This window comes from Zeus faber (assembly GCF_960531495.2).
Source record: "Zeus faber genome assembly, chromosome: 7".
NCBI classification, from domain to species: domain Eukaryota; kingdom Metazoa; phylum Chordata; class Actinopteri; order Zeiformes; family Zeidae; genus Zeus; species Zeus faber.
Window position 1 is genome coordinate 28534926 of NC_137203.1, and position 24468 is coordinate 28559393.

At 43.9% G+C, this 24468-nt stretch overlaps 2 protein-coding genes across 2 annotated transcripts in view; both read left to right on the forward strand.

The window, feature by feature from the left end:
* The first annotated feature begins 645 nt into the window (after nt 1-645).
* Nucleotides 646-14489, forward strand: vps37ba (VPS37B subunit of ESCRT-I a). Its single transcript, XM_080003388.1, has 4 exons — nt 646-775; nt 4106-4277; nt 11894-11976; nt 13044-14489. Exons 1-4 carry the CDS (start codon nt 671-673, stop codon nt 13521-13523), a joined length of 840 nt encoding a protein of 279 aa, XP_079859514.1. The 5' UTR covers nt 646-670; the 3' UTR covers nt 13524-14489.
* A 2718-nt stretch (nt 14490-17207) lies between these two features.
* Nucleotides 17208-24468, forward strand: part of ppp3cca (protein phosphatase 3, catalytic subunit, gamma isozyme, a) — a 45888-nt gene continuing 38627 nt past the window's right edge. The window contains exon 1 of the mRNA XM_080004396.1: nt 17208-17490. Within this exon, the coding sequence (XP_079860522.1) occupies nt 17424-17490 (67 nt within the window). The 5' untranslated portion in view covers nt 17208-17423. The remainder of the gene's footprint in view (nt 17491-24468) is intronic.

Consider the following 24468-nt stretch of genomic DNA (forward strand, 5'->3'; position numbering starts at 1 on the left):
TGAGTGTGTCATATTCGTGAGATCCACAGACTACTGACGTCAGTTTTTCCCATTAACAATTAATAGCAATTATCGCGTTAATAATTACAATAATAGGGTTGGGCCTCTAATAAACATGTAAAAATCAATTAGAAATGTAAGACATTCATCTTCAGATGCGTTTTCAAAGATAAATTTGTAGTATTTTAAAGGTGCGAGTTCTGTTTTGTATACACCCCCTCACACACACACATACATATAATAAAAATAAATATAAATCAACAATTTTTTTGAAAGCTTGCTTTCTTTAGATGGAAAATAGACGTGTTTTGAAATAAAAATCCATACTAAGGACACCTTTTTCACCGTTACACCCGACCGCATTTTACCGAGTTCCATTATCAATGGAATACAGCATGAATTGAATTCAATCATGACATGGGGAACAATAAGTCGGGATTTTGATTGATTTATTTTTATTTGGGAATGAAGAATTCACAACATCAAATAAATAAATTGGCAATATATTGGTTGTGTTATTATAGGAAATTGTTTAATGAACGTCGAAACTGTAGCGCGGGCGCTTGCACGTCACATGTGACGTCAGAAGTCTCCTCCCTCCTCAGCAGCTTCCGGTACAGGAAGCTCAGTCAGCTGTCACACGGACACCCGAGACGAAGCCGCGGTCAAAATGTCCAGCTTTTCCAACAAATTCAGCGCGTACACGATGACACAGCTCAACGAACTGCTGGAGGACGACGAGAAACTCACTAAAATTGTCCAAGAGATGGAAGAGGTGAGCGGACGGTCGGCTTTCTATTAGCATGTAGCTTATTGACTTCTCGGTCCCAGCCTCTCCAGTGTGTGTGTGTGTGTGTGTGTGTGTTTTTTCTAACCCTTTGTTGTGCTTTCCTGCTGGGGTCCTGGAGCGGTTCGAGAAATATGTTATTCGGGTGATTTCATTATGCCCTACGTGCTTTGTTTGTTTTCAGGCCATTTAACCATATTAACAGGATACGGACATAGCTCAGAAGCATTTTTTACAGGTCATCGTTTATCTATGCTTGTAAACAGGAACAGATCTCGGATATTGTTTTTTTTTATACATCTAGGTTGTTCTCCTTCGTGGAGTCTTTAAAGTAATAATACGTAAGATTCTTTTATTTAAAAAAAAATCCCATATTTGATATTGATTCCGTGTTTATTTAGCTGGTGGTGGGACTATATAAGAAACAGCAATTCAATATTATTCGCGTTGTGTATGTGCTTCTTCTTGTGTTTTCTCCGTTGCTTCAACGATCTATGCATTAGCACTTTAATGTCATCTCAACGTCATTCTCTCTCTCTCTCTCTCTGGCATCAACTTCAAATGGTTGAGGGATTTTTCTGCCCCCCTAAAGACGCCATGTCCTTGCTTGTTTTCCGCCGGAGCCGCTAACCTAATTTATTGAAAAAACAATTCCCTCGGTTCACCCCCATCCCGACTTTAATGAACTTCCTTTCTCCTGTATCCTTCATCCTTCATTCACTGGCACCTGGTCGTGCCTCGTGTCTTGATGAAAACATGCTTGTTTCCTATTTCCGACATTTATTATTTTGGCCCATACTTAAACACATGTTTAATGTTGGTCAGAGAAGATTGTGGCTACCGGGTACAGTCCTTTCTATAATGTGGTGAACCAGGAATTTGAAGCTTGTTACAGATTAGGACTGATGCAAAATGGCTAAAACATGAATTACTACCCTTTGGTCATATACAGTATATAGACCTGAAGTTAGATAGAAGAGCTTATATTGAGTCCACTTATCCTTTGGAAAAAAAAAAAAAACTTAAGCTCTGTCATTCGTGCCTGTGCGTGTGTTTGTTATCACTCCACGCCCTATCTGATTGTATCTACAGTTTCGTTTTCCGCCTCTTCTAGAGGCCACCCGGAGAGGAGGGAGGTGCTTCATTCACTGCCATGACACTGCAGTTGTTGAGTTTTATTTAATGATGCGATGACGCCAGAAATGTGGATAACGATCTGCCAGGTGAAGATGTGCCTCGGTCAAAGCTGTACCTGGGGAAAACCCTTTTGTCATGAAGGCTTGCAGAACACATGAATAGGAACAAAAGTCTCGGGCACCGTCAGTCATCTGGGGGAATTCGAGAGCATTGAGAGTCACCGGCTATGCTGCTGAGTATGTTAGTACGTGAACCTGTGCTTCCCACAGATACAGGTGCAGGTTTGGCAAAATGGAAAAAAAAAAAAAGCGTACATGTTCATAAATTTTTTTTTGATTTTTCTTTAGGTTAAACATTAAAGATAAGTTTGTTTTGAGTCCCTCCTTCGCAACTTCACTTGTGCGCTGACATATCAATCGTCGTGTTCTGCTGTTAAATAGTGGCTCCGGGCTTCATGAGGGGAGATAAGGTGTTTAATTTGTAGCTTGTTGTGTCTGTCTGCCATTGGGTTACTAGACAGGTTCTGGGCTGATAAACACAGATACTGTACAGAGAAACATTGAGTCTTGGGCCAAGGTTGCATTGAACCAGACATGGGAAGAAGTTGTTACCAGTGAGCAAAAAAAGCCATACATGAACTTGAGAGGGAGGTGACCTAGTTTCCACAATGCCAACGCGTGATCCTGCTGATTTAAACCCAATTTGAGCGAATTGAGATAAAAGGGATTGGAGCCCCCCTCCCCTTTTCCCCGCGCTTACCTTCTTTTCTTAAACCCTTCATTATTCCAGGGATGGGTGTCAAACAGCTGGTGTGTTCTGTATCACGTTGCCACACTTCCCAATGGTTGGCCGCTTCTCAGGACTTTCAACTGTCCAACTGTTGGGAGACGGGTTGTTTCATTTGCCCCATGTGGGGGGGTTTGGCACCTTGATCAAGAGCGTTTCGACAGCATCCGTGGAGGGGAAAGGCTCTGGGGATAATGGTTTTACCCTCTGGGATTTTGAACGAGTAACCGTCTATTCACGCTCTTGCTTTGCTAACCCTCCGGCGCAATCTCCTCGTATAGCTTTGCACATCTGATGTGATTGCAATGAGGAGGAGAAAGGAGTTGGAGGAAACAAACCTGTGGTTTGAGTGTGTGGCACCGTGCTCCGGGCGGGTTATCTACCAAATAGGAGCCTTTCTGTGTGGAGTTTGCATGTTCTCCCTGTGCTCACATGGGGTTTCCTCCACCTAACGTCAGTAAGGACCCCCACCAAAAACATGCACACATCATCTATGGACATTCGTTACCAGGTCCCCGGGCACGTCGACGAATGCTGCCCACTGCTCCTCCCCCAGAGGAAGGACAAGCCAGGATGGGTTAAATGCAGAGGCTTCATTTCACCGGCAACCATGCAAAAGCGTGTGTGTGTGTTGTGTGATAATCAAAGATTCTTCTTCTACAGAGTGTGAGAACCTTGCACCATGGCTGTGAGATGTGTTGTGTGTGTACAAGGTCACTGCAAGACCTCTCTCTCTCTCAAACAAGGCCCACTTCATCCACTGTCTCAGAAACTATTCATCTACTGTCTCAGAAACTATTCATCTACTGTCTCAGAAACTATTTCTGTTATCAAGCGCTGCGCCACACCATCACAGGTGTATTTTTAGAGCTGTCCCCTCATGTTCTCACCCTTCCCTTTGTTAGAAAATTTTGATTGGATGTGTGAAATGAATCATTTGAGAGGTGGTAACAGATTTTCTGCAGACATCACCGTTCAGGCTGTTCCTACACCATGTTACACTACACTTGTCGGCACGTCACTCAAAAGTCTGCATGCCGACAAGTGTAGTGTGGATGTGTCGTTTGTTTATTTTACCCATGGCCATACTACAGCTATTCAAATACAATATTTAAATAAAAAGAAGAAACTAATTTCATATGTTAATTAATGAGTAATATGGTGTTGTATTCACTTCGGTTTCATCTTTCATGCTGTGTCGGGCCTCACTTTTAATATTTGTCTTGAAACTGGAATTAACTATGGAGGGGGGGGGGTCCCTTGCCTTATGGGGAAAATCTTTTTTTTTTTTTTTTTCCCCCCTTAACAAAAGGGAATGGTAATAGCTGTGTTAACCACATTTTTTTCTTGCAGTTGGTTTCAAAGTTTGCGTTCGCCCTGCGTTGTGTGTTGCAGATGCAGGAGGTGCAGCAGAGCAAGGAGACAACCCTGGCCAGCAACCGGAACCTAGCCGAGCAGAATCTGACCCTGCAGCCCAGACTGGAGCACAAGAAGGATCAGCTCACCAAGAACTACAGCTGCCTCCAGGAGAGCTTCGAGGCCTACCAGTTTCGCAAGTCCACCCTAGGTATACTTTGCGGTTTGTGTTTGAGCACTAGATGTAGTTACATAGCTCGTCCAGATTACCTACGTTCCCTATTTTTTTTTACTTCACGCCTCCGTCTGGAAGGGTTCTGTTTGGGAGGACAGATTGGCATGCTATTTCAAGTAGTTACTTGGCTGGAGATTGAATCAGCCTCCGGCCATCCTGCCATCCTGCCAACGTTCAACCAATGAGGAAAGCCAATCGTATTTCATCACAGTATTTCAGAGTTTTGAGCAAAAGGACAAGCTGCCTGTCTACATGAATCTCTGTGTCAGAGTTTCCCCTAAATATAGACTCTACAGCAGGGGTCTTCAACCTTTTTCAGACCAAGGACCATGGTGGATGGTCTCTAAATTCTCTGTTTTCACAAATAAAATAAACCCTATGTGAAATAGGTTTTTACATGCTGCATCTATGATACAGCAGCTCAGTGATCCAAACAACTTACCATGTGTTTTTATTGAAGTTCAGCCATGCACCAGTTGTCTGTCAGAAACACAAATTCAAAGGTTTTTGAATGTTACTCAAAAAAGGTTCATATCGGCAGAAGCTGCAAATCGGCTGCTTGTGCTAACTTCGGCGAAGTACGCAGGACAGCGTCACTTTCAGCTGAGAACTGAAATTTAAAAACGCTTTTGTTCTAGTGTTTACGGTTGGTGTTTACTTAATATCATTTTTTTGTCTCAAATATTTTCTTTAATTTTTCACAAAAATAATTGGCTATTAAGACATGGAAAAATTTGGCAGAACCCCAGTTGAAGATCCACTGCTCTACAGCGAACACAAATTAGTTAAATGAACCAAGCGGCAAATGACGCCGTTTACAGACTTCTTTAGGTTAATTCTTCTGTTGTTTTTGCCTTAAACCCCTCCGTTTCTCACCCAAAAGACCCACTTGTACTTTGAACTATTCCTTGCAATCAGTTATTGTCATCTGATGTTACACAACACTCTCCCCCACCACCACCACCGTCTACATATTCTTTGTTCCTCTGCCGAATGACACACAGACCCAACCGGTTTCTCCAGTTTCAGGATTTCCCATACATTGCTCTAGTAGTCAACCATGGCAGCAAGCTCGCTTTGTTGCTGGAGTAGCTGGAACAGTGCTCTACCTGAAGTGAGCAGAGTTCATCCAGCTCCCCTGCCCAAATTAACCACCACCCGGCTTCATGTTTTATAAAGGCTTACTCCCTGCCCACCTCATCGTCATCCCTTGATGACATAACTTCACAGTACTCTGCAGTCAGTGAGTAAGACAGAGCGGCCATACTTGCTACCTTGTATGGCGCAGCGGTTGCCAAGCAGCCCACTTCAAAATAACATGCCAACATTTCACTATTCTTTGTCCTGACTGCTGTTCCACTGACTTGAGGGGGAAAAAAAGTTTTACGTTGACCTTCTTCCCTGGCAGCTTTTGTTTTGAGGGGAAGAAAAAGGACATTATTCATTCATAACTACTTTTTTCTTGTTACAGCATCAATGTCTTTGCCCTCATTATGGCTTTTTTTTTAGCGCTGCAAGATAATTTGATCGTTATCCTTCTCGTTCAGTGGTAGCAGCATTAAATTAATATATTACCGTAGAGTCCAATTCATTTTGATTGAGGCATTTTATGAATGTATGATGTCTTCACTCTGTGTTCCACATGAGCTTCCGAGTTGCATTAAATGTATTCAGAAGAACACAGTCTGTCATGATCATAGTAACCAAGGACATGGATAAATGAAGGTCGAATTATGGTCTGGCTGCTTGTGCATTTGGGTCTGTTAACCAAGAGCGGATATTGGGATATTATCATCTTTTAGTAGGCGACCTATCTGAATGTATTACATTTTCTCTGTCGCTGTGATGATGGTTGACAAATGCATGGTGTACAGGATGGACCAGCATATTTCTCAGTCTCTGCCGATTTCATTTTTTCCAGGCTTAACCCGGCAGCAGCCGTTTCAGCTTTGTTTTGTTGATGCCAGCGATGGCTTTTGTCAAATGTAGGTTACTACGTGTGCGAACCCCCTCCTTTCCCTCCCTCTCACCCACACCCCTCCATGCACTAGCTCTCCTAGTTGTGGATTTGCTTTGGGTAGTGGGTACTTATCGCAGCTGGTCTAGCTGTGCAGCCGCCTCGACGACTCGGCCGCCTGACCCAGATGACGGCCTCGGCGCTCGTTCTCCAGTGGGCAGCGCGGAATCGGCCCAGAGCGCGTGGTGGTTTTTCCTCACGCAGAGTGAGCACCCTCCTCTTACCTCCCTGAATAGTTTTCATTCATGTCTTCCTCTGTTGGGTCACCTGTCGTTTAGGGGGTGGTATAAAAATGAAATACAATTTTGGAATCCATTGTGAAATTGGATTATCGATACTTTGTTTGGGAGTTATGCAACTGTTTTCTGTGTAAATTAATTTCGGTGACCCGAAATTTACACCTGTGAGCAACCTGAGTGGGTCAGGAGTCATAAGGGGGGACACAGCAGCTTTTTTGGAGTGATAACTGGTCGTGTTTAAGCCCTACTATACATTTAGATTACAGATGTCCGTGGTGCTTATTTCGCAAAAACTGTAGAATGATGACGTGGATGGATTTGATTAAATGGCAGTCTCAAGATGGGCCTGTGTGTTCTTCATATTGGACAGTCTATAATCCAGAGCCAGAGAATTATATAGCTGTGCGTAAGAGTGTTGCTGATACGGCAGCGGGTCTCTGCTGTTACGAGAAGCGAAAAGAAACCTGGGGTGAGGAGAATTGGGGGGGTGAGTTGGAGCCTTGATAAAATGACCCAGTGCCAAGAGAGAAAATTTGCTCTCAAGTTTCACACCATTTGGGCCTATACTCTTATCAAGCGGCGGCTGAATATTGGGATAATATTTGTAGATAACTTGTAAGAAAGGGTGTCTAGTCCATTGCATAAATCCAGTGGTCATGTGCACAATGAGTTGTTATTATCACTTTATTACACATTTAATTCTGATGAGTGATTTATTAGAAGTTGATAGATCAGTATGCACAATACATAAATTGGCATACAGTGAAACACAGACAGAATTTATTTAGAAAATCTATACTGAAGAGTTGGCAACAATTCCCATTATCTATAAAACGTCAATATATGGACATAGGTTCAAATCTGTGAGCCATCTCAATACTGCATACAGTGGAGATTGCATCAAATTGTGACCTTTTTGTATTGAACTCTTATCGTGAGATCCTGCCCAGTAGCCAGCACTACATTTAGATAACATTACATTACGTCATTTAGCACACGCTTTTGTCCAAACTGACTGACAATAAGTACATCTTGTTTGTGGTATCAAACCACTGTATATTGCTGTCACAGCCAGCTAAATAATCTCTAGAAATAGAGTGCTGCAGGGGTGGCATATTTCTGTAGGCCAACACGGAAGTAAGCATCGCCCGGTTTCCCTCAACAAAACGGCAATGGGGTTTTTCCATTTTATTTTGTATTATTGGAGGAAATACGCTCTGTGGAAAACAAAAGTTTATGATACTTAAACGATATAAGCAAACCACACCGTGTGTGTGTGTGTGTGTGTGTGTGTGTGTGTGTGTGTGTGTGTGTGTGTGTGTGTGTGTGTGTGTGTGTGTGTGTGTGTGTGTGTGTGTGTGTGTGTGTGTGTGTGTGTGTGTGTGTGTGTGTGCGCACACACACAAGTTGGAATGTTTGCGGTACAATAGTTTGCAAGTATAAACACAAAGAGATGTACATTTACATTTACATTTAGCAGACGCTTTTATCCAAAGTGACTCACAAGGGAGAATAACATTCAAACTACAGATGTAGAGCTGTAAAGGTGGACTAGTGAGTGGATGAGTTTCCGTGTTCGGTGTGATGATGTTTAATATCCCCGACAACCTCTGTAGTCTCATTTAGCCACTTGTTAGCAACTGCCTTTTTAACACTGCAGTAGTCTAGATGGGAGATGACAAGTGTCTGAACCAGGACTTGTGACACATTCACACTCTCTTATCCACTGTTAATTTTTTTTTATAATGACCTTATTCAACCGGGTGGGTTGCAACAAAGAGCACATTCTTTATTTACACTTCCGGTCTAGGCCAGGGCGGATTTTGCGTGCAAACATAGTCACCAGGGCCGATCCGGGTTCCACGTCATCTGAATAACCACCGAGGGATTTAAGTTTCAGAGTTGGACACCCCCCCCCGATGGCGTGCGACCAACGTGACGTGTTGGAATATTTCTAAACGCTCCTTTATTTATTTTTATTTATATATATATATATATATATATATATATATATATATATATATATATATATATATATATATATATATATACACACACACACACAGTTCATTCATCTGAAAACTTGTTTTTGTTATTTTGTTGTTATTTTTTGTGTTCCTGCCAGTTTTGAAAACTTTGTCCCTAGCAAAATTCTTCCGACAGGGTTCCCCCGCACTCGGTTTGTATGACAGTTGGAACTATTAGGGCTGGGTATTGGGCAGGATGTCATGATTGGATTCCCATACACTAAGGTTAAAATTTGATGCAATCTCCACTCTATGCAGTATTGAGATGGCTCACGTATTTGAATCCATGTCCATATATTGACGTTTTATACATAATGGGAATAGCTGTCAACTCTTCAGTACTAGGGCTGAACCATTTGTGAAAATCGTTCAGCAATATTTTTAGACCGATATTTAGATTGTGACTTAGTATGCAATTTTTTTAAAGTGCCTTATCTTTTGTATTATTCACTCAACATTCACTCATTCATTCAACACAAGCAATAAATGATTCTATAGTATGACCAACACAACATTGGATACAGTCAACATATAAACTGCTCTTTCCTGTCGGCCAGGTTTATGTTTTATAATGAAATGAGATGAATTGATGCATGAATTGATATGAATAATATATCTTTATTTAACTATTGAATTGTAAAAAGAAAAAACCTTCAATCACAGCAGAATATATAGACTGATTGATTTAACTTCAACCTTTGTAATTGTTAGAATCTGGAAATTAAAATTTGAAAAATATGCAGTGTTTCAGCAGACTTTTTATATTTTTTTATAAAAATGTTGCACACATACGTCCACATACACAGAGTGCCGCTCCGTGTGCTCAGAGACAGCTTTATGCTCATTAAATATATATATATATTTTAAAGTGTCCCCATTACGCACAGTTTCGTTCCATACGCACTTGTTTCGTTCCATAATGAGACATAAAATAAAATCAGAACACACTGTTCATTACTGGCGCGCGCATCTTACAGTGGGAGACGGACTCAGGTGTGTAAATTGCGACCCAATCGCTCCCTCTCCGCACCCCCCCTCGCCCCCCACCTGCCTAATATTGTATAGGTCCCCCTTGTGCCGCCAAGACAGCTCTGACCTGCCTAACAATGTTTACGCAGGTGGTACGTAAACCTAAGGTTTCCCAGCAGAACTTTTCCCAGAGCATCACTCTGCCTTCGCCAGCTTGCCTTCTTCCCCTAGTTTTGCCATAGTTTCCCCAAGGAAACGACGCACATGCACCCGGCAATCCACATCATGTAAAAGGAAACACGATTTATCAGACCAGGCCACCTTCTTCCACTGCTCAATGGTCCAGTTATGATGCTGACGTGCCCATTGTAGGCGCTTTTGGCTGTGGACAGAGGTCAGCATGGCACTCTGACCGGTCTGCGGCTACACCGCCCCATACGCAGCAAGCTACGATGCACTGTGTGTTCTGACACCTTTCTATCATAGCAGCATTAACTTTTTCAGCAAATTACAGCAAAGCTACAGTAGCTCTTCTGCCCTGCACTGCATACCTCTGAAGACCTGCCGGTTTGGAGATGCTCTGACCCGGTCGTCTAACCATCACAATTTGGCTCTTGTCAAATTCGCTCAGATCCTTACGCTTGCCCATTTTTCCTGCTTCCAACACATCAACTTCAACAACTGACTGTTCACTTGCTGCCTCATATATTAATGTATCAAAGTTAAGCTGCTTTCACACATGCACCCCGGACAATGTTCGGATAATGTCTGGACATTGTCAGGAGTTACCCTTTCACACATGTAGCAGAAAAACGGAGATTGACACCTGAAACCTTGAGACACCTTTACACCACCTGGAAATAATCTGTTTGGTTTAGACGAGGGGCTGAGCCTGGGTAAAGCGTGCAGGAAGCAGGATGTGACGCAATGATGCTGCAGAGTTTTACAGCACACCCAAGATGGGGGCCGAGGCTACAGACTTATCAGCAGTTGGGCCTTTTTTCATGTTGATACTCCATGTATTTGGACATATCTGTAATAAAAACGAGAGAGTTGAAAGGAATAATACAGAAAGCAGAAAGGAGTACATAGCAGATACGCTCCGTGCACGAAGATTCGCACAAAGGTAAATAACTGGCACATGATAGCGACGTCGTCAATACATGACACGCCCACTCGCTCGCTGTGAATGATCCGGACAATTACTTGCTCCGGTCACACATACTGCTCAGTCAGCGTTACCTGAACTTTATTCTCAGGTGCTGGCTGGGTAAGTCCGGGTCAAATGATTCGGACATTTGCATTCACACATAAAGCTTTTCAGAGTAATGTCCGGATAAAGTCATGTGTGAAAGCAGCTCTATTCACTTCACCTGTCAGTGCTTTTAATGTTGTGGCTGATCGGTGTGTGTCTATATGAAATGAATACAATACTAAGTATTACAAAATTGAAAGCCAAAAAACCTGTAAAATTGTATCTCAAATAAAAGTTTATATTATAAATATATATAATTTTTATAATATTTATTTATTTAGACAAGTATTTGACCAAAACATTTTATAAATGATTGAAATTACTAAATGTGGCACTCTGATGGCACCTACTGTATAGTAGTGGAGAATTTAATTTAAGCGGAAAACTGAATAGCTTCCGAACAAAGTTTGTTAAATCGATTTAGGAATTTAATTAAATGCCATCAGTTATTTTGGATATTTATAGATATTTATTAGAAATTATATATTAGGACATTCAGTTTGTTCGTGGCGGACTTGAGCTAAACTGCTTCGATAGGCCCAGGAACAGTTGTCTCATTGAACCTCTTAAGACATAACGGCTTCAACCCCCGCTGTATTCGGATCAATGAGCTTTTACCAGTAATAAGACCCGACGTTTCCTAACCGGACGTCGGAGGCGGGGAAACCTAGCACCTCTGCGCTCTGGAGTCGCCGTCTTCTGTGTGTAATCCCACCCCTAGCTGGTATTGACTTTGGCCACTGCTCGGGAGCACAAACAAAACCATGCTCCCTCCTTGCGAGACGCCAGTCCTGTTTGAGTTGACGTGCGAGCACATGACGCCCGGAATTCCAGTAAGAGTAAGAATTCACTTAACCTGTTTCAGCTCAGCTCATTACTGCTATCGCTAACAAGCTTTCCGGCATCACAAACTCCAAACAAGTGGCTGAAGTGTTCCCAGTCTGGCCCCACAGCCCAAATGCCTAAAAATAATAATTCTTAAGAATTGCCTTTTTTTGGTTTGTTAGGTTTTTTTTGGGGGGGGCGGGGGGTCCTCCGAGAATAACGCTGGCATTTCTCTCCTCTCCTGTCCTGTTCATTCACAGACCACAAGTCGGGAAACACCTCTCTGGATACTCTGCTGGCCCTGTTGCAGGCGGAGGGAGCCAAGATAGAGGAGGAGACTGAGGTGAGCGGCGCTTATGACCTCACGTTTTGCTGCGTTGTCCCGGGTGACTGCTGCCGAGACGGTGGTCTGCAGGAAGTACCTGGCATTCCTGCCGTTCTGGGGCCTTCCAAATTGCAGCGACATTATTCAAATTTCTCACCATGTGCAATCCTATAGTGAAGTATGGCATTGCTTTATTTTTTTTATGTGGAGTCTGCATTCTCCCCATATTTACACGGGTTTCCTCACACCATAACAATGTTGACACTGTTAACAATGTTATCGAACTGTTTGCTACGCTTCAATACGCACACATGAACCGTGGGTATGACGATATCACGGTAGAAGCCCACTGGATCCACTAGATGCGTTGGCGAAGCGTACAGGCAAGCGTCCACTGTTATAGCTCCACTGGCAGGACATTTCTGTACCTTTGCTTGAGAGGTTTTTTTTGTTTTGTTTTTTCAACTGTGCGCGGCTACGTAAACCTTTTTCCCTAGGAACACAAGATAAAAATACATAGAAATGTTTTTGTAACGAGTGCAATCAATTTCATGCAGTACAGTACAAACACATCTGACTTAACATTTTCAACAAATACAGTTGTAGCTCACGTTTCAATTACCCTTGGGAGCTTCCGCTGGGAACCCGCCCCTTAAACACCTGGGCCAATTATCCACTATCCTGGACACCTCCCCTCCAATGAGATGAACTTAAGCAAATTATAACAACCCACCAGTGAACTTGAACCCCCTTTCCCCCTCCCCCCACAGTCATACACATACAACGTTACACTATTAAAAGTTATTTATGGCAGACTACTATAAAAACATTTTTTTAATACTTTTAACTTTTTTTAAATTCTATTATTTATTTATTTTTTTCTCAAATATAAAGATACCAAAACCATACCGTTACTGTGGCCCAAAAACCGTGATACATACCAAACCGTGGGCCCACTGTAGCGTTGCATCCCCAATCGGTATGATGGGTCTAATGCAGAGGACAAATTTCCCCACGGGGATCAATAAAGCGATTCTTCAGTTCTCTTACTGTGCTCCTCTTGTCTTCTGTTTTCCAATCCCCAGAACATGGCTGAATCCTTTCTGGACGGAGACGTAACCCTGGACACATTTATCGACGCCTACCAGAGCAACAGGAAGCTGGCTCACCTGCGGCGGGTGAAGATCGAGAAGCTGCAGGAGATGGTGCTGAAGGGCCAGCAGCTCCCTCAGAACTTGGTGGCGGGGGCCCGGCCATTGGCCCTCCTCGCCGAGGACAGTGACGGCAGCGGTGGCTCCCCCCTGGCCCAGCCCCGGCGGAAGCCCCCGCTCCCTCCGTCCCAGCCGGCCCCCAGCCCAGCCCCGGTCGCTCCCGCTGCTCCAGCCCCCCAGCCCGCTGTCTTCTACGCGGCCTCCCCCTACCCCCCTATCCCGCCCAGGTCGGGCCAGCACTTTCCCAGCATCGCCTCCGGCTACACCAACCCCTTCTTGTCCCAGTACCCCCCAGCCCTGCCGCAGAGGCCCCCGCCCCGCATGGCCCCGCAGCCCGGCTTCATCATGCAGTAGAGTGGTAGACTTTGCTTTTGTTTTTTTCTTCCACTGGAACTCCTCTCCCGCGTCGGCTTCAAACACAAAGAAGCGCCGACCTAATCTGGCTGGTCTGGTCCTAAACGGATCTCTGGTTTATTTTCTTTCTTAAAAAAAAAAAATATCTGTGGACATTTTTGTGCGTACTCTTCTCCGCGCCACTCCAACATTTACGAGGAAAAGGATGAGACTAGACCAGTCCGAACCCCCCCATGACGGCTCATCCGAGGCTTGTTTGGAATAAAGTGTCGAGTCCCAGGTTCAGCGACCCGGCACTTGCTCTCGCATCCAGGAGCCGTCTTTCTCAGCACTTTGTGTCTTCAGGCAGTCTGCCGCTCTTAGCCGTGCACATGCCCGCTAGGTATCATCATTATTATTATTATTATTATTATTATATTTATTATTATTATTATTATTATAAATAATAATAAATCTCAGTCTCTCACCTCCCGCCAGTCCGACTATGCTGTTTTTAAGGAGGGCTAAAGTCACTCAAAAACTTGTTTCCGGGTTTCCAGCCGCGGCCAAGTAAATTGACAGGTTATTTATATGCAAGCAAAGCGAGACCATAATTACTGTGCAGTTCAGGCAAAACTCCGCCCCCCAGTGTCTTTTCAGGCCGAGCTGCGTCTACACTGGGTTTCGTTTTTTTCTTAAATTTGAACCCGCAAAAGGTACTCGGGAATATTTTAATTTCAGTAACTATTTACTACAGCGTACTAATAGAGGTTTTCTTTGCTAATAAATCGCCAGCGTAGATAAATTAATGTTATTAGGCGTAAGGCGGAAGAGTGATCCTACCTAGTGTGCAAAACATTGCCTGGTTTTCTGATCGCTTCTCAGGGGCAGATATTTGCATCCAGGGAAGCACGGTTCAGGAGGAGCAGCTGTGTGTGTGTGTGTGTGTGTGTGTGTGTGTGTGTGTGTGTGTGTGTGTGTGTGTGTGTGTGTGTGTGTGTGTGTGTGTGTGTGTGTGTGTGTGTGTGTGTGTGTGTGTGTGTGTGTGTGTGTGTGTGTGTGTGTGTACAATCCAGGCATGGAGAGCCTTTGCCTAAAATGAAGGACTTACTTATAGCCATATGGAATATTTGCTCGACGTAGTTTCCCGTGCACGCCCGGTGTAAGGCAAAACTCCCTATGATGTCACTTTTAAATTTTTTTTCTTCTTCTTTTTGGCTTCATCATTATCAGTTTACAGGTTGTAAATCTAATGCCAACAACTTTCTGCTTCACGTAAATTTCGGAATTGTTCGATCCCCTCCTCTCTTGGGTCGACCCGGCACCAAAGAACTCCCCCGCCCACATCACCCCCCATCTAAAAGTCTTTCATGACAGTGTGTGTTTTTTTTTTTTTTATTCGTTTTTATTTTTTATATGTAGTCGCGACATGAGCTGTGGTAATTGACGCCCCCATCCCATCATTGCCGCCAGTGAGGAATATATCCATGTCACGTGTGCGTGCGTGGGGGGGGGGGTTGAAATGCTTTGATTTCTACCATTGTTGAGTGCAGGCAAACTCTTATTTAGAAACACTCCTTGGGACCACACGAAAGCAAAACTTGTATGGTGGTCACCTGGCTTCGGGGAAAACTTTTTTTTTTTTTCTTTCTGTTCCGGTAAAAATCTGCCCCCCAACCCCGACTGCTGTCGTTGTGCACTGTTGACGAGCCATGAGTGCCTACTTGAACTGATGATGTTGCTGATCATGCCGTTGAAGGAACGACGTACTCCCGTGTTTCTCTTAATGAACCTCACTGAGACAGCTCGGGCAGACCAGTACCGGACCCCCGACCATTCCACCCAACGGGGGGGCTCAAACCAGACGGTGAAAGAACGTGGGACGCGTCTCTCGAACGTGTGCCAGAGAGAGACGCGGTGGCCCCCGGGCCCAGCTGATTCCCACGGTACTCTTCTCATTCTTCCCACAACGGCCTCGAGGATTCCCGTGTGATATTAAGGATCGAGGAGGAAAAAATGACAAAAGACTCATATCCTAGTGACGACATGTGGAAGTATAGGAACGGGCATAACAGGCGAAGACTTCACGTTGGCGAGTTGAAATAAAATACATTTAAAACAATTTCTGAAATAGCAAATGCTAAGAGTATCAATGGTGAACCAGCATTTCTAACAACTAACAATGAATAATTATTTGTGTGCATGGCCTCTGCTCTTTTAATTGTGGAGATCCCTCTTTAATATTCTTTATTCTTTGTTTGTTTTTGTTTTTTGTAGCTGTCAAGCTGCTGATGTCTGAACTGATCCTCTGTATCCATGGTTTTTATATGTGGTTGGTGACATTTTCAGTGTATTGTTGTAGGTATTTACTTATAACGAATGTTTAAGTGGAATTTAAGGACATTTTAAAATTCAATAAATCTCAATTTTTTTTGTATTTTGGTCTGATCCCCCCCCCTTTAATCCCTCCCACCAACAACTGGAGATGTTTCGTGGAGTGATTCAGATTTTTTATTTTAATTATGGTTAATTCTCATAAATATTGTGGATATTTGCATAGTCTTTACCCATCTCGGCTGCTGTTGTGATTTAGAGCTATTCTATTTATTCTAAGCACAGCGCACACATGACAGCTGTACACATGAAACGAGCGCCATCTAGTGCTATAGTGTGGTATTGCAAGTGTACCCTTGCAAGTCTACCCTTGCCCTTTGCCAAGAAAGAAATCTACAAATACAAAATGAAGTCCTTCAATAGAAATAATGTATTTGAGTTTTACGAATCTTGAGCTGCAGTTCACGATGCTTACCACCTGAAGTAACTTAATAATAATAATAATGTGTAAGTGTTGGACTGATAAACAAACCACGATCGCCACCACCTGTGTTGTGCTGCATTTCGTCGAGGCCGGTACTCGACCAATTCGTCCTCCGACTTGGAAAAGGGCAAATGGACCTGTCGTTTATTTTACATTCCAGGGCAGATCGTTCTGGCCGCACACGCCGTTAACGGCGAGGAAAGATGCATCGGCATCGGATTTTATTTGAAGGCACGTCACATTTCGATCTAAACTACTGTGTAGTTTGAGCTGGTGTGCAGATGCATGTCAAATTCACACGCTTGGCAAACAAACACGAATCGACCTCTAGCTTAGATATTTTCCCGAACAGAGGCTAATTAAGAACACGTTTCCCTCGGACGTGGGACCACCGACACGGAGTTACCAATTTTCGACTTCTCGGGGAACGTAGCATCGCTGCTGTATTCCTTTGAGTTTGTAACTGGGGACGAACCACTCGCCGACTGAGAGAAGTGCTCGGGGACGGCCATTAAAATCAGAATTTGAACCGCGCTTTAATCGCCGTGGCCCGAGATGGAGAGACGACAGATCTCGCACCACGGCAACACACACCGTTCCCCGTAAAAAAATATATATATATATGTTTTATTTAAAAACCTTTCGAACTGATTTTAAGCGAACTGTCGTTTTAAAATTCACACGCTTCCCCCAGAAAGAAAACCCCCACAAATTCACGAAGAGGCTTCCGCGCTCCTTTGGACGGAGGGAACGATAGGACGCCTTCCCCCTGGAAGTCGGGGTCTGCCGCCTATGAATGACCGATTTCTGACCGCCCACGGAACGCAGCATTACGTTTCCATAGCTACGTCACCCCAGCCCCTCCGCGTTGTAGGAAGTCCGTCGGCGCTGTCAGACGATAATCTGAGGGGACACGGTCCGGTGCGCCGTGCCGTGGGACCGCTCCGTCGATGCCAAAGACAACCCCTTAGCTTTGCCGGTGGATTGTTTTCCTTCAACTCCTCGTCAGATTGCGTTCCGGTGCGAGGCGGACACGTTAATGTGGCTTCGTAGCGTTTAGCCCGTGAGCCTGTGTTCAAATCAGCAGCAGCTAGCTCGCTAACATGTCCGGGAAGGATAAAGACAAAGACAAACAGGAGAAACAGTCCACCACAGAGCGCCTCGTAAAGGGTGAGTGTCGAGAGGTCCGTGATCTGTTACAGTATCTGTCGTGTGTGTTCTGTAATCGTACAGCCAATCCCAACTCAACCACCTGTGGCTTTTGGAGGTATACTTTTGATCTATAAATCTACTGTATAGCCTATATCTATCTACCACCTATTTAACCATGATCACCACTGTCTGTCTATCTATCTATCTATCTATCTGTCTGTCTGTCTGTCTATCTATCTATCTATCTATCTATATCTATCTATCTACTGTATATCTATCTATCTGTCTGTCTGTCTGTCTGTCTACAGTATCTATCTATCTATATCTGTCTATCTACTGTATATCTATCTATCTGTCTGCCTGTGGCTATCTGTTTAAACTATATATCTGTCCATTTGTCTGTCTATCTGGTTCTGCCTCTCTGCGGTGTGTTGATGTTACAGTAGTATAAGTCTCATTTGTCCAAATTAGGCCGTTGAGTCTTTGCCAAAGTACTTGTCAACGTACTACTGTAATCCCACCTAGGACGGACGCAACTCTTTGGGACTCATATCACTAGCTCTTGTGTTGGAGACGCTCAGCTGCCTGTAAACAAAGCTGAACCAGGGAGTGACCATGAAGATTCAAGAAGTGCTCACATATGGTCGTGTTTCGTTTTGGACTTGGTTCGTGATATGGGCTGGGAGGATTCATCCAATGTCCATTGATTGAGATTCTTAAGTTGTATTGTGGTCCCGTAAAGGTGATCAGGGGTTTTTCAGCATAGGGGAGAGGGGTGTGTATCTGCCACGCATGGCAAGACTATGAATCCTGATAGGCCAGCAAGTTCTTGTTATTAGAAAGCAAAGTTAGATTCCTGCGCACTGGGTTTGATATGGAATAGTGCTCGGACGAGATATCCATAAGCTGTTTCCACTCGGAGCGGGCTAGCCCCGACCCGAGCCGGATCTCCCCAGGGAGCACAACTTCTGCCAACACGGCCCGCGTGCCTCGCTGTAACATAGAAGGGCATCAATGCGATGTTCCGGGGGGGGTTTCCTGCCAGGGGATAGGAATGCTGAAGTGTGAGCCAATCGTGAGGGAGTGAGTTAATTGCGGAAAGAATCTCCCCTGTGATGGTCCCGGTATGGCCCGGGAACATGAGGATGTTGGAGAGGGGGAGACCGAGCCGGGTGGCTGGAAGTCTCGGTGACTCCCACCAGATACTAGAACATTAGTAGCCACCAAGATGATACTCACTTTCCTGTGTTTGTGTAGTTTGGCATTAAGTACAGCTTATACTGTTGTGTGACGACCTGCTGACTAGGGCTGAACGATTAATCAAATTCAAATCGACATCGCAATTTAACGGAACGCAATTTTCAAATCGCAAAGCCTGCGGTTAAATAAAAGTGTTTTGTTAATGTTACACAATCTAACCAATAGGGCTGTCCTTTCTCTTCCTATAGGCGAGATAGATGGCCGCCTAGCGTACCATCCCGGTGGGGAGGGGGAGGCGAGGAGATTGCGCGAAAATTCTGCTGAAACCGCATATTTTTGGAATGTTAATTTTCAGATTCTAACCATTACAAGTCTTGAAGTTAAATCAATGAATCAATATTCTGCTGCGATTGAAGGTTTTTCTTTTGCAATTCAGTAGTTAAATAAAGATATGTTATTCATATCAATTCATGCTTATTTCATCACAACAGGTAGGCCTGTTGGTCATACTATAGAATGATTTATTGCTTGTGTTTAGTGAATAATACAGAAGATAAGGAACTTTAAAAAAAAATTGCATACTAAATCACGATCACAATATTGGATTAAAAATAATAGCAATTTGATTATTTTCCCAAATCGTTCAGCTCTACGGCTGACTCGGTTGTTTAGCTCCATTCATCGTCCTTTTTGACTTAAGCTGCAGATGTAGCCTGATGGATGGAGGTTCGTTGCCTCACGCCTTATTGGATTCCCAGGTCATAAAACCATATTTCAGAACTTCACGCCGCCGTGTCCAATGTCGGCTCGGATCGAATTGAACTTGAACACTTCCCTGCGTGCATCTCGAGGGCCTGTGTGCCTGAAATAAACACAGACAGAACCCAGTGGGGAATGTGTGCGGCAGCCGCACGAGATTGACGGGAGAGGAGAGCCAATCGGATCGCCGCCCGCCCTGCTTGGTTTGGGAGAGTAATGGGGAGCGTTCAGTGATAATTAGGACATTCTGAAGTGGACTTCACGATTCATCCGGCGTTGGGCAGCTCCATTCATCGCCAACCAGCCGCATCTTTGTAATTCAATCCACTCCATTGTGTCAATTTGGATACAATAGAAAACAAATTTGAGACGCACGCTCATATCATTATCGGAAACATTATCATCCGTGAGCAGAATCTCCTAGATGGTAGTGTCTTTTGTGTCTTGGGTTGTTTGTTGTTATGCCAGACAGTGTTGGTTTTGGTGTATCACAGCGTTGGAGCCGAGTCTAATTAAAACCGTCTCCAACATCAATGCTAATGAGGGCAATTTCTAATTAGGTCCAAGTCTTATGGCGTCAGCAGGCTAATAATATAAACAGGACATCTTTTGTGGGTTGTAAGACATGCTCCCCTCACTTAGTCTTTTGAAGGCTACAGTGTTGGATGTGCAGTGTACAGTATATTATTTACGAGTGCCACACCCAGCAGCCAGTTTCCTGCCCATTTGGTGATGTGCAGATGAATGGAGCATAGTTACTGCGGTTCTTTGTTTCCAGCTCCTGTGCCTACGCAAGGGCCAGTCAGTAGAAGTGTCGTATAATTATTAAGCTTTGAGAACCAAATTCTACAGTCTTTGTAAACTTTTAGCAGAATTCAGTTGGTCAGTGCTGTTCCCTGTGACTGGAGAGTTTCTCTGTTCAGTGTTTCCCACAGAATTTGATTCTATTTGTGGTGGTAGCTGATGGGTGGGGGTGTAAGAGAGTGACTGAGGCGCGCGGTGCTTTTTTTGTTTCATTCAATAAGGAAATTGAGTGAAATAATATTTAGAGTTACGGGACACACGATCGCTCCCTCTCCAATGTCTCCATTACGCATCGACAGGGAGACAGGGTGCAAATTGCGCCCGATCCCTCTCTCAGAGGACTTACAGAGGACCCAAAATGTACTTGTGTTTTTGATCTATATAGTATATTTGAGGGCTTTAATGCAAGTTCTGAATAAGTCCGGGGCAATTTTTTTATGATTCTTATTTTGTAGAAAAACAATAATAATTTAGATCTGGCTATTTTTGAGATTTTTTTTATGAATTAACCCCATTGTCCATAATTACCTTTCACCTGTTATATGTTTACAAACAGTTTATATAAACTGGACGTTATCGGTCGTAAAAACTTTTACGACCCGTCTCTTTTATCTGATTGGCTAAGCGACCATAACGTGACATTGACGAGCACTGCTGCAGTTTGGCTCTCGAGCAATAGTTAGAATGCGAGTGGCACGGGAGAGGAAAGCAGCAGCGCGTCAAGGTGGTTTTAGCCGTCGCAGGCGAGCCGTGCGGCTCATAGCGTGTGCACTACCAGAGATCCTGAGCATACTGTATATAGCTGCGCGGTGCCATGTAGACCGTTGAGACCATGTAGACTGCGACATTCTGCTGAAAGACAGGGGGCGCTGTGCAAAAACCACCAGGGGAAACTGAAAGAACTGCTGTAAATGTTACAAAGAAGTCCTGAGGAAAGGATCTGAATAACTAAAAAAGAGCAGTAAAATTAAAATAGAACGTGTTAAATGTTTATTGTAGTATGTTTATTATATATGCTATTATATATGTTTATTATATATGTATGTTTATTGTAGTCAGTGCAGGTTTTTTTTTTTTTTTTTTCATATATAGCCGTGAGTTTGTGCAAATTGTCACTGTAAACATTACAAAGAAGTCCCAAGGTGTTAAAATAGTCAAAATCTTTGAACAGAGACAGCGCTATCTCCTTGCATGAATTCAACGGCATGTGGTTATTTTTGTAGCTGCGGAACTCTTTCCGCAATCTTCCTTCCGACCGGCCATTTTTTATAGATAAGGGGAATCATGAATATATTTTTGTATTATGTGTGAATCGAACATGGCTCTCCGTGCACCCCGATCGCAGAGAGCAACACGGAGAGCCGTGCCCTGTTCCTCTAAAAACAGTGTGTTTTTAGTTGTTTTATTTGGAGGAACGGGGCATGAGTAGGGATGGGTATCGTTAAGATTTTAACGGTAATGATACTGCTTACTGATCCGGTACTTAAATGGTACTCTTAGTACCAGAGAAAAAACAAAAAATAATTAAGTGCAGAATAAACACTGCTTTATTTTCTGCGCATTACACATGGAGAGGGGGCGATCGTGGCGCAATCTGCACATTTGTCTCCTCGTGCGTGTGAGAGGCAGGCAGACGGAGGTGGCCCCGCCCCCCTCACGCATACCTCCATATCTCCCGAGCACGAGCGAGAGGGAGGAGAGATGTCTCTTCTGATAATAGCGAAAATACTTCTTAGACGAATGTCTTAATCTCGCAAGTTAGAAACTGATTATATAGCCAAAATAAATAGAAAATCATTAATCTCAATGCCCGTGCTCGTGCCTCCCTCCCCCCGAATGGCCGAAACAGATTTGACTGACGAACTTCTGAGTCGGGTTACAGCCATAACCCATTTTAGGTACTAAAGAAAATAGAAAATAAATATGTGGCAGTCATTGCTGATATTGTGGCAGGCCACTACAAATAAATCAATGTATGGGAAACACTGCTGTTCTAGCAACTCTCCGTCCTTAAAATCACCCAATGCCTATCATTCCAGTAAAGCACAAGCAGGGTTTTGAATGTTTGAATCACTGTGGCCATTAGATGAAAAGTTCCCCGTCCCAGAACTCTCATGGCCACCACCATCATAATCATCACCACCACCATCATCGTCATCATTGTCCTCCCATCGTCTTCTGTCAAGATTTGTCCCAATGAAGTCCATAAAGGTTCTAGCCACGGTGACAAAGCTTTTAAATAAATAGCTGCAGGAGCTGGGAGCCCCAGCTAATAGAGGCTTTACCTAATCTGTTCTTAAGGCTCGTACCTCAGCTTACAGTTGGCTTGGTGGCTGTGCCTCAAAGGCCTGGGAGCACTTACTGTTTATTTATACCACACCGGTCCAAGCATAACAGCTTGTCCTCGTCAGAGAGTGGCCAACTTGGAACCGCGCTCCAACTCCCTCACCGCGGGCCAAGCTGTGGTTTGTGGCCCTGACACACATCATTGTCAGATGGACGCATTCACGTCATTGTTTCAAGGCTCTGTTTACACTCTACTTTCAACCCGTATCCTGTGTGGTTAGACCTTTTATTTGAAAAGGGCGGAAATGCATCAAAGAAAACCTGTTTTTTAAATCGCAACAAAATCATGGCATCAATATAAGCCAGGTTTAGATTCAGATGCATTCTGGGTAATGCTAAGTTTGGAGAGTAACACATTTGTTCAAAATGGATACTCCAAAGGTGAGGTGGGATGACATCAATATTTGATTTTCAAAGGGGGCCTAAGTCCACCGCCTAAAACTGTCATGGCCTCGTGCCAGCATATTATTTATTAGGCCATGGTATCATAAATGGCCTCCACATGAACCATTGTGTCCTGTGAGTGTTTGGCAACGCAGCCATTAGTTACTACATGTTCCCAAAGCTGTGGACACCACAGCCTTTTTTTTTTTTTTTTTTTTCTTCTTCCTAAAATTCAAATGTCTTCAAAGCTCCCCAACCTCAGATGGCTTAAAAAAAAATAATAATAATAATAATAATAATTAGTAGAGAGGTACACACAGGCACTTCACTACTTCACTTTACTGAACACAGGTACAGAGGTACTTTTTGCACCTCTGTAACTTCGAGGCCGCCGTTTAGCAACACACCCACACCAAAGCTCATTAAAGCTTTTTTATACGCCATGGCGTTTGGATTCGGCCTGTGTGGGTTTGACAGGTTCTCGGGCAGCGGCGCTCTCTTCTCCTCTCCACTCCTCTCCGCTCTCGTTGGGTGTGACGAGCGTCGCTCATCAGACGAGCACCATCCGATCTAATCTCCGCTCTTACGCGTTTAAAATCTGGACTCGGTGGCGTCAAGAGAAATCCATCGTCAGAAACACGCCACCACACGTGCTCGTCACTCGGTATGCGACTGGCGCTTTCTCCACCGCCGCACCGTGCAATCGGCATGATTCGAAGCGTTGAGACTGGCTCTGATTTGTTTTGGTTGAACCTTGTCAGACAGCATTGCAGAACCTGTCTGCATGGCTCCTAAACTTGGCTTCTGACGTTAATAGTGCTCTTTGTACTTTACTTTAGCAAACCCTCCACCTGCCCATATTGGGCTCATTAGTTAACAAAGCTGCTGTAGCGGACCAAGAGGTACGTGGTCAAGCACCAGCTGCGGACGACAGCACGGTTCCCTTCCCTGCAGCCGCCAAACGGGCGCTGATTGGGCTGATTCAAGGCAGGGAGATTTCTCAACGTTTGTCTGTCTTACAGAGGGGAGCGGCGGACGGGCTCGTCAGCCGACCAGGAGCCAGACCAGAACGCCATTGCTATTGCGGCCAAAATCATCATCATCATCATCATTGTTATTATTAATTATTATTTATAATTATGGCCAGAGAGCTGTTCTGTTGAATGCTGTAATAAAAACTCTCGCTATGATGGCGCAGCACGGCAAAAAAGACTCGTCTCCCTCCCTAAACCATTACCTGTGCAGAGACTCCCACAGCTGCTACTCCCTGTTAACTTCTGTTTATGTGTACATTAACAGAATTGATCATTTATCATCTTTTTTAACTTGCATTATTCGATTACGATTATTCGCCCGATATTGATCAGATGGCTTACTGTTCGATTCTATAAATCAATATATTGATTTTTAAGAGATAATGAGAATTGCTACCAACCTTTCAGCATGACGTGTGCATGCCAGAAATATTTCACCAAACAAATTCAGTCTAATGCCGAAATTAAA

Bases quoted from the DNA above. Each gene is read 5' to 3' on its own strand.
- vps37ba (XM_080003388.1), top strand. From the start codon at position 671: ATGTCCAGCTTTTCCAACAAATTCAGCGCGTACACGATGACACAGCTC. The intron at 776-4,105 runs GTGAGCGGACGG...TGTGTGTTGCAG, and splicing joins TTGTCCAAGAGATGGAAGAG to ATGCAGGAGGTGCAGCAGAG. The intron at 4,278-11,893 runs GTATACTTTGCG...GTTCATTCACAG, and splicing joins GTTTCGCAAGTCCACCCTAG to ACCACAAGTCGGGAAACACC.